Source organism: Dipodomys merriami, unplaced genomic scaffold (genome assembly GCF_024711535.1).
Source record: "Dipodomys merriami isolate MVZ:Mamm:240054 unplaced genomic scaffold, mDipMer1.0.p SCAF_34, whole genome shotgun sequence".
In the NCBI taxonomy this organism is placed as follows: Eukaryota; Metazoa; Chordata; class Mammalia; order Rodentia; family Heteromyidae; genus Dipodomys; species Dipodomys merriami.
This window is the reverse complement of record NW_027204937.1, coordinates 9,789,307-9,807,069: the sequence shown is the minus strand read 5'-3', so window position 1 is coordinate 9,807,069 and position 17,763 is coordinate 9,789,307. Positions and strand designations below refer to the sequence as shown.

At 35.3% G+C, this 17,763-nt stretch overlaps 1 protein-coding gene across 3 annotated transcripts in view; it reads right to left on the bottom strand.

Moving 5' to 3' along the window:
- Bend5 (BEN domain containing 5) overlaps nucleotides 1-17,270 on the bottom strand; it is an 845,928-nt gene extending 828,658 nt beyond the window's left edge. The window contains exon 1 of one of the 3 annotated variants that reach the window (XM_069987272.1): nucleotides 17,136-17,270. In XM_069987272.1, coding sequence (XP_069843373.1) covers nucleotides 17,136-17,169 — 34 coding nt within the window. In that variant the 5' untranslated portion in view covers nucleotides 17,170-17,270. Of the gene's footprint in view, nucleotides 1-16,984; nucleotides 17,089-17,135 lie in introns of those variants that run through there. The other 2 variants (XM_069987274.1, XM_069987271.1) reach the window with 2 other exon arrangements.
- Between the last annotated feature and the right edge of the window lie 493 nt (nucleotides 17,271-17,763).

The following is a 17,763-nucleotide window of genomic DNA, read 5'->3' as shown; positions in this document are numbered from 1 at the left end:
AACAAAGGCTTCATGGTTTTCTTCATATGTAATAATTAGAATGTGCCTATAAATCTACAAGTAAATCCATGGATAGTAAAAGACAAATAATTACTCTTGGACATGATTAATTAAACAGCACTCTAAACATTCAAACAGTGAGACCAAAGGAGAATATTCTTAGGAGAGGATCACAAGGGCTCAATAACTATGTGCATATGATCATATAAAATGATACTTATGGAAATGAACTCCAAGAAATGGAAACTAAAAGTTTTTAATTGTACTTTTTGCAGATCTTTTCTTTCTTTCCTTTTTATTCAGTTTATTCTCTTTTGTTGCTATATTTAATATTTGTATCCTTTGTCTTGTATATAAGTCTATCTGATCTGGGGAGTGGAAAGGGAAGCACAGAAATGGTGGGACAAAGGGTGAACCAATTCAACAGTGATATTTACTAAAAAAAAACATATGTTGGAAATTAACTATACAAACTGGGTAGAGGAAAAATGGGAGGGGAAAACTGGGAGAAACCAAGGGAGTGGGTGATACTGTTAAAAAGGAAATGTACTCATTACCTGACTTAAGTAGCTCTAACACCTCTGAACAACACCTTCATAATAAATTTAAAAAAAAAGAAAATCATCTATGTATAGAAGAACCACTGGGAGGATAAAACAGAATATACTAGCATAAGGACTGGTTATATCTAATACTTTGAACAGTTTTATTTATACTTCATGTCTAATCATTAAAGTAATTCCAGTTTTATCCACAAATGCCAATAAGAAATTTTTTAGGTCTCAGACACAAGAGATTTAAGTTATTCCATTTTCTAAAAAAACAAGACATTTAGCCAAAGAGCTTTGTTAATGCTTCTACATTAGCACTATAATAACTAACAAGAGCTTAATTGCCTAAAATAGTTCTTCCTTAAGGCAAACCAATTCTATCATTTTTAACAATTAAATGGCCAGCCTGACATATCTTTAGGAAAATAAGTCAAGCAATCTTTTTATAAATACCAGAAAAAATACATATTTCAATATCTAAAAATAATGAGAAGTATGTAAAATAGCAATATAACAACAAATAAAATATAGGTGAGTACTTTAGTGCTTGGTATTACTCATCTAAAATTTGCCAAGCACATTTCATGCTTAAGGCAATCACAAATCAAAAATAATCACTGAGCTCATACTTTATTCAAATACTTTGCAGGAAGTTGAAGGTCACTTGATTTCTCATAATTCAACTTCTTAAATTTGTTTAACCAATACATGCACATTGTATCTAGTGCTAGGCACTGTCTAAAGACTTTGCAAATATTAATTCAATTAATTCTTCAAATAGATGTGGATAAATGGAAAAGCACAATTTAAAACCAGATATCCTAAGTTTATGCCCTACCCATACAAATTACTGAAAATTCATACATGCATATAATTTTTAGATGCCTTCTTTTTGTATAATAAATCTAAGCTGTACTTAGCTTATAGGTCTACCCAGAGAATTTAAGAGAAAAAGTTTATACAAACATTTAAAGGCAAGAAATATAGTCCTCTGTTATATGCATATTTAGGTTGCCAAACAGGTTATATTAATAATTTTACAAATATATTTAGAGAAAACATAAAAATAAATCTATCATTCAACAATACAATGCTTCATTAGCAGTTTAAAACTACAAAGCTCAGAGAGAATAACAAGTTTTAACTTCTCTAATTTCTTTTAATGAAGGATGTAACTCAAATTAAATTCATTTATCTGTCTTTTCTAAGTAAACCACCTGATAATACCAATGGAAATTGCATTGTATTCTTCAGTGAAAGAAAAAAAAAGGGATATATGAGAATTCTAAGGTCAGTTAGTTAATTTTCTGCTCAGGTATCTTATTTTTGCTACATTTCCCAAAAAGGGCTTTACAGAGCTATGGTAGACAGAGGTGTTCACTAGAGTATACATTTTTCCCTCAATGATATAGAATATTTTAGCAAAATGAAAGCATGTTGAAGCCTTTCATTTAAAGGAAAGGCCTTTTTTGCCTTCATGAAGTAAGAAATTTCCAATTATTTGTTTTCCCGGTCTTAGATTTTCAATCATAATGGCCCTGCTTCCTCAGACTGGTTTCAATGTTAAATTAAGTATCTATAAGTCAAATACATCTAAGATTGTCACAAATTTACTAGAACAGCACAAACAATATCCAGGGCAAAACTGATTCTGCAGCTATTTTTTTTAAAATTATTTCAATCTCAATATAAATTGTAATTCCATCAGTTTCTGAAAATATGAATAATAACTGCCAGAGAATTCTTATATTTTGTGGCATGTGAATTCTTTGAAAGCAAAGCACATCATCAGGAATTCCCACTGGGGTAAATTCTTCTTAAAAACATTTTTATTAGCATATATTAGTTGTACAATGGAGATTCACTTGGACATCTCCATACACATACAATGAACCCTGATTAAACTTGTCCCCTCCATCACTCTCCCATCTCCTCTTTTTCCTTTTCCTTCTTCTGTAAAACAATTTCAACAGGTTTCTTCGTTCTATTTTCATATATATATATATATACAGTATGTAGACCATATCCCCCTCATTCACATTTCTGTTGTCCTTCCCTTTTGCTAATATTCACTTTCTAACAGAACCTGTTTTTTCCCTTTGTCATTTTTTCATTTTTATGTGTACATTCATTGTACAAAAGGGCTTCATCATGGTATATCACACATATACATATGAATTTTAGTCTGATTAACACTTTCTATTGTTCTTACTCTCATCCTTCCTAACTCCTTCTTGTTCCACAGTTCTCATAAATTTCCTTATGCCATCTTCATACAAAGACACAATGTATTTCAATATTATTTGTCCTCCATCATTCTCTTTTCATCTCCCTCTCCACCTCATCCCATAAACTGTACTAACAGTTACAATCATGATGTGTGTGAGTGTGAGTATGTGGATATATGTGTATGTGTGTGTGTGCATGTGTATCTTTTAGGTCTAGATTCCATGAACAAAAATGTTGTATGTGTCTTTTGAGCATGGTTATCTCACTCAATGTGATGATCTCCAGTTTAATCCATTTTTCTGAAAATGAGATAATTTCATTTTTCCTTATGACTGAATAAAATTCAATAGTGTATGTGTGCACACATTAATTGGGGCTGATGGGCAAGTCAGCACATACCACAGTTGGGGATTATTAAAGAGGTGCAGTTAATAAATATGAGCACACAGCTACCTTTCTCCTATATTGCTTTACACTCCTATAGATATATGCCCAGAGTTGGTTATAAGGTAGATCTAGTTTCAGTAGGTTGATGAACCTCCATATTGATTCCCATTGTTGTACATTCCACTAATAGCATATGAGTGTTTATTTTTCTCTACATTCTTATAAGCACTTGCTTTTTATTCTTGATGATTTCCCTTATGACTAGGGTAAGATGAAATCCTAGTGTAGTCTTGAATTACATTTCCTTTATGGCTAAGGATGTTGTTTATTTCCCATGTGTTAATTATTAAATATTTACAAAGTACTAAAAATCCCTTAGTGATAATACCTTATGTGTGGGTAGCACTATACCATCATCCCTAGAAATAAATCTGTTCTATGCCATTTATCAGAAGAGAAAAATGACTCAGAAAGGTTACCAGACATTCTAAGATCACACAACTTGACTCTGTCACCATTCAAATACTTAACCAATCTAGTGTAAATACACTGCAGCCACCTCAGTTCCTGTGTAAGCCAAAAAGAATAACTAATCCATACATATAAACATAAAATGATTGATTTCACAGAAATGAACACATAATTGAATTTAGAGAGAAAAGGATACAAGGAATGTGCATTAGAAATATTAAATAAGAAGATAATCTGTATCTTCCAGGGAGAAAAGTCTCCCTGGTACCACTAATGAGGTAGGGTCTAGGTAGTCAGAAATAAAGAGGAATAAGCCTAGGAGGGACATGTTACATAACAGCTTTTACAGTTTAGCCTTGGCATATTGTGGTACTTGTATCTTCAGCAGCATGGGTTGTTACTACCTTGTTATCTTTCAGTTGACAAGGTTTCAGCTTTTCCTCACAACCTACAAAAAGAACAAATAACTCCACACAAGTTTAGAACTTGCTCAAACACATCTAAAAGTGATTATCAGTGCAGTAACTGTCTCTACTTATATCATTTAAAGGAATATCAGAAATCTTTGTTTTAAACCAAGAAATGTTATCTGATTAAACATTGTCTATATCTTTGCACTTTAAAAATAAAAATTTAAATATAAAATGCAATTCTAATGCTAAAATGCCGTAGAAATTTCAAAAAATGTATCTCTTCATAATATTATCTCCTTACAGACACCACAGATTTGTGTGTACTCTCCTGTGCCAATACTAGAGTCTGAATTCTTGAATTCAAGACCTGGACACTGTTTGGGTGGTTAACTTATGGACTTTCCTGCCTATGCTGTCTTGAAACCTCAATCCTCAGATCTCAAGCTTCCTAGTAGATAGAATTACAGGCAAGAACCACTGGCACCACTATAGATTTTATAGTACTGGTATAATACAAAAATGCAAGAGAGTATGTGTTAATTATTTCCTAGCCAGGTATACCTTCAAGTACATAAATTTTCATTTCTTTCTTTTCAAAGTAGGTAAGCATGTCAAGTATTTAGGGAATAAGTGTAGGGGGCAGAAATCATCTACCTCTAGGCCTAACTATATTTCAAAAGGATTTAAAACAAAAAGCAAAATATATATTTATGTAACATATATGTATATGTTGTCTAAAGATTAAGATGTATTTAATAATAATACTAAGCATTAATATGAAGTGAGATACCAATGTGAAAACATAGTTTTCACATTGTATATTATTTTAGAAATTCCAATTTTTGCAAAGGCCTAAGCTAATAGTAGCATTAATTTTAACAGCATCTTTAAGCCATCTGTGATCTGTCAATTTATTAATCATGTAACCCTGGCAAAGTTATTTAACTACAAGAATTTCACATTCTTTTTTGCAAAAAGTATAATACCTTCCTCACAATAGGTCTATAAGAACTGAATAAGTTTCAAAATTCTGTTCCATATAGCAAATGTTTAGCAGAATGATTCTTGCACTAATGTGAATTATTCATATGAAATTTCTGTAAATGTTCTAAAAGTATTATGAAAATGGCATTATTAGCATTATATTATATTAAAGATTATATTCAAAATCTTCATTATTTAAAAAAAACTTTAAACCTAACAGAATCACTAATGGTCTAAATGGCATAGTATGTATGAACAATGCAGGCTTAAAAAAGTAGGCTCTACAACTAAAATTCAAATATTTAGCATACTATCTCATCCAGACTACTATAGGACTACAATATTTACATATAATATCTTTGTATTTATAAGACAGAATATTAAGTTGTATATTAAGACATTAATTATTCATGTTTTGAGCCCAAAGACACTCATGAAATGTTATTAAAACCAATATAATGTGAAGTCCCCTAGTTTACTATACATTACCAAAATACATATATATAATTATATATATAATTATATATAATTATATACATATATAATTATATATATAATTATATACATATATAATTATATAATATACATTTTGACACAGGCATATAATTTATCTTATATTTACATTACACAAAATTAGTCACAAAATGAATATGAGATCGATTGAAGATTGCTTCAAAACACATATTAACAAAAAGTCTAAGTTTCCAATAAATGATGTGGTTTTACATCCAAGAGCTGTATGGCACAGTTATAAGGTAGATCTAATTTTAGTTGGTTGATGAACCGCCATATTGATTTGCATTGTTGTTGCACAGTTGGTGTTCCCATCAATAGCATATGAGGGCTTATTTTACTCTACATTCTTACAAGCACTTGTTTTTTTCTTCAGTTAATAAATGATGTGATTTTATATCCAACTTAATATTTAGATAATACATGTCTCTATCTACATATTCAAACACATAATTCATCAGTTCTATTTCCTCTCCTGGATCTCTCCCAGAGTCAGATCTCATATTTCTAATTGTATCCTCATCATGTCCACACAGCTATACCATTATTGTCTGAAATTAAAAGTACCTAAAATAAACCTAGCCTTTACACAACTAAAACATATGTTTGTAAATTGTAAGCATTTTAATGGGAGAGAATTCACTGTTTTTCCTGTTAGCCAAATGGACCAATAATTCTAGAATAAGACAGGGCTTGAGCTCTATAAATAGTTGAGTAATTGTAGCAATATCCTGAATGAGCTTTATTCTTCTCACTTCACAACTTAATTGTGTATTGCTTTCTCTGCTCTTCATGTCTCCATCTCAAACCTTCTACTTTCCATTTTCATTATGCTAACTCCTTATCATTCCTTCTCTCAGAAGGAAACCATTTCCTCCCATGACTAACTTTGAGACCATTATCACTAGCCCCCGGAAGTCAATGAGCCATTCCATGGCCTCAGAATTCTGTATACAGGTGACATATAAGGATCTAACTTCAGTTTTCTGCACATGTATAGCCAATTCTGCCAGCACTATTAGTTGAAGAGGCTTTCTTCCATCCTGTGTTTTTGGCTCCCTTGTCAAATATTAGTGGCTGTAGGACTGTGGGCTCATTTCTGGGTTTTCTATTCTACTCCATTGGTCGTCAGGCCTATTTTTGTACCAGTACCAAGCTGTTTTTATAACAACCATTTTGTAATAGAGTTTGAAGCTTGACATTAATATTCTTCCAGTATTGTTCTTCCTGCTAAAGATTGTTCTTGCTATCCATGGATTACTTCTTCTATATCATTAAAGAATGTTGTAGGGACCTAGGGCCACCTAATCTATGATAAGGGAACCAAACTTATCAGATGGAAGAAAAACAGCCTCTTCAACAAATGGTGCTGGCAGATTTGACTATACACATGTAGAAAATTAAAGCTAGATCCTATTTATCCCTGGACCAGAATCAACTCCAAACAGATCAAACACCTCAAGGTGACAACAGAGACCCTGAAAACATTACAGGAAAGGATAAGGGATACACATGGCAAAGAACATAGCTAGCAAGATTAACAGAACGCCTGTAGATTGGAAGATCTTCACTACCTATACAATAGACAATGGCCTTATATCTAAAATATACCAAGAGCTAAAAAAGTTAAACCCCCAACAACAAATCCTCAAAAACTACCTCATTGATAAGTGGGCTAAACAAATACAAAGAGAGCTTCTCAGGAGAGGTAATAAGAATGGCCAATAGACACGTGACGTAATGTTCAACATCCTGACCATAAAAGAAATGCAAATCAAACACACCTTGAATTCCACCTCATCCCAGTTAGAATGGCCATTATCAAGAAAACAAATAATAACAGATACTGATGGGGATGTGACCAAAGGTAATGTTACTACACTGTTGGTGGAAATGTAAACTTGTTCAACCACTCTGGAAAGCAGTATGGAGGTTCCTAAGAAGACAAAATATAGAATTCCCCTATGATCCAGCAATCCCACTACTGGGCATTTACCCAAATGACCACAAACAATGCCACACTAAAGCTACCAGCATAACTATATTCATTGCAGCATTATTTACCATAGCTAAGCTATGGAACCAACCCAGATGCCCCTCAATAGATGAATGAATCAAGAAAATGTGGTATATATACACACAATGGAATTTTTTGCATTCATCAAAAAGAATAACATCACCTCATTCATAAGGAAATAGAATGACTTGGAAAGAATCATATTAAGTGAAGTAAACCAGACCCAAAGAAACATAGGCTCCATGATTTCCCTCATTTGTAATAATTAGTATATGTCTAGGATAGTCCTAGAAGATCACAAAATGGTGAAACAAGGACAAAGGGTGACACAATACAACAATAATACAAAACATTATGTTGGAAATGAACTTTATAACTTTGGGAGGCTTAGTGGGAGAAAAACAAAGGAGTGGGTAACAATCTTCGACAAGAAATGTACTCATTACCTTACTTATATAACTATAGCCCCCCTGTACAGCACAGTTACAAGAAAATATAAGGAGGAGGAGGTGGAGGAGGAGGAGGAGGAGGAGGAGGAGGAGGAGGAGGAGGAGGAGGAGGAGGAGGGAGGAGGAGGAGGAGGGAGGAGGGGGGAGGAAGAGGAAGAGGAGGAAGAGGGTAAGTTGTGGGGTTTTTTTATGAGTATTGCATTGAATTGTAGATAGCTTTGAGCAGTATTACCGTTTTCAAGATGTCAGTCCATCCAATCCAACCCTCCAATGGAGATTTTCCCATTTTCTTAAATCTGCTTTAATTTCAATGTTTTCATCATAGATGGCCTTCACATCTTTGGTTAATTCTTAGGTGTTTCATTTTACATTTTGTGGCTATTACAAATGGAGTTGCTTTCCTGATTTCAGTCTTGCTCTTCTCATTGATGGCATACAAAAAAGCTACTGATTTTTGTGGATTAATTTTATAACCTGCTACTTGGCCAAAGTTTCAATCAGCTCAAGTAACTTGGAAGAGGAACCTATGGTGTTCTTTTAATACAAGATCATGTCAACTGCAAAGAGGGAGAGTTTTACTTCTTCTTTCCTTATTTGGATTCCCTTTATGTTTGTCTCTTTATTTTATTGCCCTAGCTAGGTATTTTAATAGTATATTGAAAAGGAGCAGAGAGAGCAGACATTCTTGTCTTGTTCCTGATTTTAGAGGAAATGGTTTTTAACCTTTCACCATTGAGTGTAATGCTGGCTGCAGGTTTGCCATATACAGCTTTTGTTATATGAAGGAACATTCTGTGGATTCCTAGTTTCGCAAGAGCTTTATCATTAAGGGGTGTTGGATCTTGTCAAATGCCTTATCTGTATCTATTGAGATGATCATGTCGTTCTTGTTCTTGCTTCTATTGGTATGTGGAATTACATTAATTGACTTGACTATGTTGAACTAGCTTTGCATCCTTGGAATGAATCCCATTTGATCATATTGTATGGTTGTTGTTTGGTTGTTGTTGTTGTTGTTGTTAGAATTTGTTTGGCCAGAATTTTACTGAGAAGTTTTGCATCAATGTTCATCAAAGAGATGGGTCTATAGTTCTCTTTCTCTGATGAGTTCCTATCCAGTTTGGGGTCAAGGGCTCAGTAGCTATGGGCATATTATCATATAAAATGATGCCTACTGAAGTGAACTCCAAGAAATGGAAGCAAGAGGTTTTTTTTATTATACTGTTTTCAGTTCTTTTTTTCTTTCCTTTTTCCTTTGGTTTATTCCCTTCTGTCACTGTTTTTTATTTCTGTACCCTTTGTCTTGTATATAAGTTTATCTGATTTGGAAAGGGGAATGGGAAGCACAGAAATGGTGGGACAAAGGGTGGACCAATTCAGCAGAGAAATCTACTGGACACTATGGTAGAAATGAACTATATAACTTGTGGGATAGGGGGAATTGAGAGGGGAAAAACTAGGAGAGAATGGAGGAGATGGTGACACTGTTCAAAAGGAAATGCACACTCTACCTGACTTTTATAACTGTAACCCTTCTATATATCACCTTTTTAAAACTTAAAAATTAAATAAAAATAAATTTAAAATAAAGAATTCTGTATTAGAAGATAACTTTTCTATATATACCTCTTCTATTGCAATGAGAATTCCTTGAAGACAGGGATCTTATCTACTGTATTGCATAGTTCAGCACATCTGTAGAATATAGAAGGTATTCAATATCATTTTATGTGCCAGTACTGGGGCTTGAACTCAGGGCCTGGGTGCTGTCCCTGAGCTTTTACAGCTCCAGGCTGATGCTCTACCACTTGAGCCACAGCTCTACTTCTGGCTTTTTGGTGGTTAATTGAAGATAAAAGTCTCATGTGCTTTCCTCCCTGTGCTGAACCTCCATCCTCAGATCTCAGCCACCTGAATAGCAAGGATTATAGACAAGAGCACCCAGTACCCAGCTCAATATAGTTTTGAAAAAACAATTTAAAAGATTAAAAACTTAGTCTACAATATAGTGCTTTATTCCATAGAAATTCATATGGCACTTCTGAAACTAAGGCAAGTAAATTTTAATTATTCCCTTTCTTTGTAACATTACTGAAAATATTTAGGAATATTCAATATCATGAAAAGTTTTTAATCTTATGTAAAATTGTAGGAGTCCCTTTGTATTTCTTTGTTTTGTTTTTCTTTTTTAAGTACATTATTTTAAAAGTCAATAGTTCTTAAATACATGTGACAAATGTCTTCTTTACAATTTGAAAGGAGAGAAATTTCTTTTGGGATTCCATTAAATGAATGCAAAATGTAAAAAGCAAAAATTACCATATTCCCATATGGTGAACATTATCAATGAGTTATTACAAGCTTTCACATTTGAAATAATTTTTTATAATTAGTAACATCAAATTCATCTATGAATAAAAATTTCCTTGCATCAATATTGAGTTTAACACCAACTCCATTACTGAAATTTTATAATTAATAAAACTTCTTTGAAACTCATATAAGATTGTGCTGTTCTTAAGTGACTCAAAGCAAAGTGGTGATTTTGTTAATATATATGCAAAATGTCTTCTGATCTTTTAGAATGTACATATATATATATATACATAATTCTCTAGTGTCTCTAACTGAAAGTGACTAAAAGCTAAGTTAAGTGACACTGAAACTGAAGCCAAATGTATCCATAGATTTCATTAATATAGACAGCATCAGACAGACTTAGAAGAAATAACTGCATATACTTCCTGGAAATTCTTCTGGAATCTTTTTTTTCTTTTGGAATCTTTAATAAAATTATAACCACTTATGTTACAGAAGATGCTAAGTTGACAAAAACTAATTTGAACACCAACAAACATTTTTAAGTGCATTAAGTAAGCACGTATTTCCACAATTCTAAAATGCTTCAATTTCTAACTTTGGGACCAAAAGTAATTTGGTATCAAAATCTGACCCCAACTGATATGAAACTGTTTATGACTTATATTCACTTAATGTGGATGTGATATTAATGTGTTTTCTTATAGAGTACTGTTCCATACTTCATTATGAGTACTATGTAACTGATAGTAACTAAGTTGTATGACCTTCCCATAATTAAAAACATCTAAATTATGAAATATAATTATGCCCAGATATAGCACTGCAGACCTGATTTCCTCACCCTTTAAAAATGATTTTATTACTGAGCCTTTCCTTTTTTTTTGGGGGGAGGGGGCCCGGTCATGGGGCCTGAACTCTCACTTCTCAAAAAAAAAAAACTTCTTTAAAATCCACCACATACAGAGACAGTTATCTGACACAGGTTAACAATTTTAGTCTCTTTAAAACTTGGTGTCTGTCTTTCTTATGATAGCAAAGCAATTATACCAATAAAGGATAAAAATCTTATACTGAACATGCACTGTCTAAATTTTAATACATTTGAGACATTTTATAGTAAAGCTCTAAGTAAACTTAGAAAATAATATTTATTGAGTTTCTTATAGAAAATAATATTCATTGAATTCTTCAAGCATATTATTGCTAATATCTACAACTATCCTACATTTCAAACACTAGAAAACTGAAAATCACAAAAGTTGAACCCAAGGTCCATACCTCGGAAAATCAGAAATAGTATTTATGTAAAGATCTGAGCCCCAGTTCTTTCCTCTTCATTTTGCTATAATATCAAGCTTAGAATATTTCATGTAGGGCAGAAGTTTTCATAATATTTATGTTTTTCAGTATGTAAAATGCTGAAATATGAATAGCTAAATAATAAATCTGCATAATATTAAAATAATCTGAAACCCATAATTTTATACAAAATCATTGCAGATACTTAGAACTTTACTCAAATTCTCTGTTACAAAGCTTCTCTACATATAAAACTATATTTTTGAGAAATGCTGTGAAGATAGAGTAAATAGAGCATATAAAGCACTTAGTACATTGCCTGAAACAAAACAAACACTCCATAAATGTTGCCTGTTGTGATGAGAAATCACCACAGGGCTGTATTTTGTACTATTTTGTTGAGCAATATCTAGACACCTGATCTAAAATCTACTAATACTGAACTGCTCTAGTGCTAAGCAATGGTGAGTGTCAATAGAAGTCTCTGTCTTGAAGTGTTTTTTTCATGGGAGGGGGTAGTTAATGAAGGTTGAACTCAGGACCTAGTATTTGCTAAGAAGGTGCTCTATCATTTGAGCCACATCCCTAGCTCTCTTAGAAATCTTAAGAAAGAAACAAACTCTGAGACAGTTAATGATTCAGAACTAGATGAGCTGCTTGCCCTCATCAATTCCTCTCTCATCAGATTTACCAATAACCTCCAAATGTAGTTTTACATTCTTTGTTTTTACATCACTTGACAGTATTCAGGCTACTGAGTATTCCATTTATATTGAGATACTCTTTATTTGTTAGATAGGCATTCTTTATTTCAAAGATTAAGCAGTTCTTCGCTAGCCATTTGACACCTGCTGTATTTGGGATTATTTTCCTACTAGTAAGGTTAAAGCCTTCAATTTCATTCATTTTTAAAATGTATTTATTTTTATTATAAAGGGGATGAACAGAGGAATTACAGTTACATCAGATAAAGAGTAAAAGTTAAGTTAAAGTTAAGTCAGATAAAGAATACATTTCTTTCCGATTAATGTCATACCTTCCTTCCCTCTCTCCCAGTTTTTCCCTACTGTCCCCACCCAAGAGCTGTATAGTTCATTTTCAACACAGTGTCTAGTATCACTACAGCATTTATTTACCCTTTGCCCCACAATTTCTTTGCCTCTTCTTGCCTTCCCAAAGACAGGTAAAGAAACACATAAGACAAAAGGAAGTGAAAACAAAAATAGCAACAAAGAAGAAGAAGAAAAAACTCTTGTTCCCATTCCCTGGAGTACATTTTAATAAATATTACTTTATATGGTCAGATGCATATAGCTATTGCACCTATGTGATCCTCTCCTAATATCTTCCTTTGCTTTCACTGCATAAATGCCTAGAGACTTACATAATTTATCATGTCCCAGTGGATTTTTTTTCTTTTACCACGGAATTTATAGGCATGTTCCAGCTGCCACAAATGAGGGAAACAATGCAACCTATGGTTCTATGGGTCTGGGTTACTTTGCTTAATATAATTTTTCCAAGTCTTTATTTTCTTTATGAATGGTACAATATTATTCTTTCTGATTGATTGAGTAGAATTCCATTTTGTGTATATAGCACATTTTCTTAATCCATTCATCCACTGAGGGGCATGTAGGCTGATTCACAATTTGGCTATGGTAAACAATGCTGGCCCAAGAATAGGCATGAGGACCAATGGAATAGAAGACCAGAATGGAATAAAAGACCTATAGCCACCTAGTATTTGATAAGGAGCCAAAAACACAGGATGGAAGAAAGACAACCTCTTCAACAAATGGTGCTAGAAAAATTGTCTAGCAGAAATATGAAGTTAGACCCTTATATATCAACCTGCACCAGAATCAATTCCAAGTGGATCAAAGACCTCAATGTAAGGCCAGACACCATGAAATATTACAGGAAGTGGTAGGGGAAACTCTAGGGCTCCTAGTGACAGGTCAAACCTTCCTAAGTAAAGATCCAGAATCACAACAAATCAAAGAAAGACTGAAAAAATAAGATCACATCAAACTGAAGATTCCACATGGCAAAGGACATAGCTAACGGGATAAAGAGGAAAGCCCACAGAATAGGAGATCTTTACTAGCTATGCATCAGACAAGGGCCTCATCTCTAAAATATACTTAGAGCTCAAAAAATTAATTGCCCCAAATAAACTCTCAAAGAAAGAACAACTCAATTAATAAACAATCTAAAGACTAAAGAGTGACTTCTAAGTCAAAGAAATAAGAATGGCAATGGACATGGGAAGAAATGCTCAACGTTGCTGGCCATAAAAGAAATGCAAATCAAAACAACATTGAGATGGAAAGGTTTGGAAAAAATTATATTAAGTGAAGTAAGCCAGGCCCAAAGAAGCATAGGTCCCATGGTTTCCCTTATTTGCAATATCTAGTATAGGTATGAGTCAAGCGGAAAAGGTCAGATAATGTGATGTTAGGAAAATGAACCCTTAAATATGTATTTTAATGTTTTCGTTTCTTTCATGCATGTGTTTCTAACGCATTTATAAGATTATTTCTTTGTTGCTTTGTATGTCCCTCCCCCACAGTGTAACCCCCGCTTTCACTATATCTGATGTCAGTATAACATGTGGAGGAGATGGGGACAAACAAGTCGTTTAAGGATTCAGGTGGACCTGTTGCAACAATGAGAAGTACAAAATGTCATGTCAAAACCAGCTTTACAATGTCGGTGTGGGGGGGGGAGGGGGGTATAATTGGGTGGGGGGTGGGGGGTAAAATTGGGTGGGGGGAGGGGGGAGGCGGGGAAGGGAAGTGAAGGGTAAACAAAGGAGGAGGCTGCAATGCTTGGTAAGAAATGTATGCATTATCCTGCCCATGTAATTGTAGCCCCTCTGTACAGTATGTTCTCAAATAAAATAAAATACAATTAAAAAAAAAAAAACATTGAGATTCCACCTCATCCCAGTTAGAATGGTCATTATCAAGAAAACTAACAGTAACAAATGCTGGCAAAAGGAAACTCTGCTACACTGCTGGTGGGAATGTAAACTTGTTCAACCACTTTGGAAAGCAGTATGGAGGTTCCTCAAAAGACTAAACATAGAAGTTCCTTAAAAGACTAAATGTAGAGCTTCCCAGCAATTCCACTCCTGGGCATTTACCCAACAGAATACAAACAACACCACACTAATACTACCACTAGAACTATGTTCACTGAAATACTCTTGATTATACTTTAATCTCTCAGGTTATACTTTCTCAATATCCCTTGATAGCCCTGAAATAATGCAGCTGCTCAATTCATCTTAGGCCTCCCTTAAGGCAATTTCATCCACCTCCCTGTCTTCAGTCATTATCTCCACTCCAAATAATTCTTTACATGACAGGTCAGAATTTTATTGATGTCATCATCTATTTGTCTATCTTAAAGATACCTCAAACTTTTTATATCCCAAACCAAATTCATGATTCCTCTGCAACCTAGTCAAAACCACTCCCAATTCTCCCCATCCATTTGCAAAAGATAGAAAATGAGAAGTGGTCTTTGATGCCTTCTACTCTCTTGCCTTCTCATTTCCCTACATCCTATTAATTTATCTTGTAGATATATTTCATCAATCCTTACCTCATCTCCACTGTTACTTCTAACATGTGTCCCATTATTTATCTTCAATACTCATCATTGCATCCATAATTATGTTTTTAATGTATAGTGTTGTGTTCCCATTTAAGTACCCTCAATGGCTTCCCATATTCTTAATTTTTATGGTCAGAATTACTATCACAGCCTATAAGATATTACAAGAGGTGCCTCAGTTTACTTCCTCCTCCCTAAGGCCCTCTGTGTATCTACACTTTTCTCCTAGCTCCTTACACAGAAAAATCATATATCCACAGTTCTGAGGTCCGTTCACTTAAGTTTTCCTCCACCTATATCACTCTTTGCTGTTGTCATCATTTATTTAATTTCTATTATATTCCAGCTAAAATAGCACCCAAGACAACAAGTCATTCAGTGATTCATTTACTTATTGATCATGTGCTATATACAATATTCATTTCTATATATATATGGGACTAATCAACAAATAGAGCCCCTTGGAGTTTACATTTCTATTTAAAGGAGACAATTAGTCATCAAAATAGACTAGTAGAGTCAACCCCCAATGAATGCTATTAGGAAAAAAGAAAGTAAGAAAAATCCAAGGTAAGAAAATTAGGAGTGAAGAGTTTCCAGTGCCTAATTTGATATGTGGTATATAATCAGTATTTAATAAATATGTTGAATAGATGAATAAAATATTAGCATGTTCAATTGTGAGAAAGCTAAACTTGAAAAGGAATAGAAGAAACAGAAATGTTGCTGAAAGAAAAAGAAACCATAAAGGGGCCCTTGAGATGTAATGGTTTCTTGAACCATTACTGATTATTTCATATAGTTTCCAGGTCCAATCTCTGAATCACACACAGACACAAATACAAATACACATCAATGCTGTGGTAATTCAAGTGGGTCACACTTATTACATCTAAAAACTTCATGAGGGCATGTATATAGTTATGGATACCACTTTAGTCATCCATCACTGTACATATATCTCTAGCCCACTGGTATCCTGTATATATACTGATGTTATCTCTTGTATTAACGTTTCAGTTCTGTAGTCCCCAACCTCTCTTATGAACAAATTCCCTCACCAGTTGTCTTCCATGATCCTGTAAGGCACTTTTGTCACTAACTCTCTAAGCCCAGACAACCCAACCAGGGTCTCTTAAGGAAAAGGACTCTGGGTCTACCTTCCCTTAAATGTTATCTTTCCCTCAAAGAGATGGAGAGATGCACACTTTTGTGATTCTGAATGACCTTTAAGATTCCATATACACTCCTGCTCAGGCTTCAGCCTCCTTTGGTAGGCTCCTAAGGGACTGGGGCTCTGGATGTCCTCTCAATCCTCTTGTCTTCTTAAGGACTCATATAAAGATCCATACAGTTTCTCTGTGTCCAGAGGTGACCCTGAGCACTCTACACATTCTTAAAATACAAATACACTGAGTAAATCCCTTTCCATAGCTTTACTGAAGTCATACACCTCTACCTGCCTCTTTGGAACCAGAGCCTCCCCTCACTGCAAACCATGCTCAGGAAGGATCCCTCCCATCTTCCCACGGCTGGAGAACGCTGTCTCCGTGACGCAGCCTATCCCAAGGTACCACACAGGTGCCCCTCAACATTAGGTCCTGGTCTGCCCTCGTGTCCCAGCTCTTTCTGGGCCCATGCTCACTCGAGCGTGTGCACGCACCCCCCACACACCCCTTCACCAGCAGAACTTCGAGGTCACTCAGAGGGGTACACACCAACCTTGACCCCTGACCCCGAGGTCACAGCTCCACCAAGCAAACACACAGGAGGGTCTCCTCATGGGTTAGAGCCACGTCTACTCCCTTGTCCTTCGCAGGCCCAGGACAGCCAGACAACCTCAGCTTTTTCTTCACCGACCGCCCCCACAGACCTGCCTCAGGCGTCGTCTGGCTCCGCTCCGCCATTTTTGTTGTCCCTCAGACTCGGAGCCCACGTAAAAGCTGCGGGGCAGTGGGGAGCGAGCGGAGTGGTGGGAATCTGCCGGCTGACAGGAGCTCCCTCCGGAAGACGCTGCGCTATGGTTGCCAAGGCAACGCGCGGGCTGCGCGAGAGAGGCGGGCGTACGGCCGGTGAGGAGGCTGGGAGGGGCGTGGTCAGAGAGCGCGTGCCGCCTAGGGCCCGCCCACACGGTGCCAATTCCCTTCAGAACCTGGTTCCCGGGGGCGGGGCTAAGCTTCCAGGCCCCTCCCGACCTAGCCTCCGAGTTCTAGCAACAGAGCATGCTCAGCTAACTAGGCAATGGATGGTATAGTCCTGAAGCTGCCCCCAGAGCCCAGCTGAACTGCATTTCTGTGGTTGGTACTGAACTTTGGGAATTTGAAAGTGAAGATTTCAAGGAAAGTGAATGCAGTAGCTGAGTCTTGAAGACTGGACAACGTGTCAGGGGGCAAAGGAGAAGAATGTACAGGACACAGAAATCTCTTGAGTCAAGTACAGATGTGTGGGTGATCTTCAGGAAACTGCAAGGAATCAATATAGCTGAGCGTAGTTACACAAAA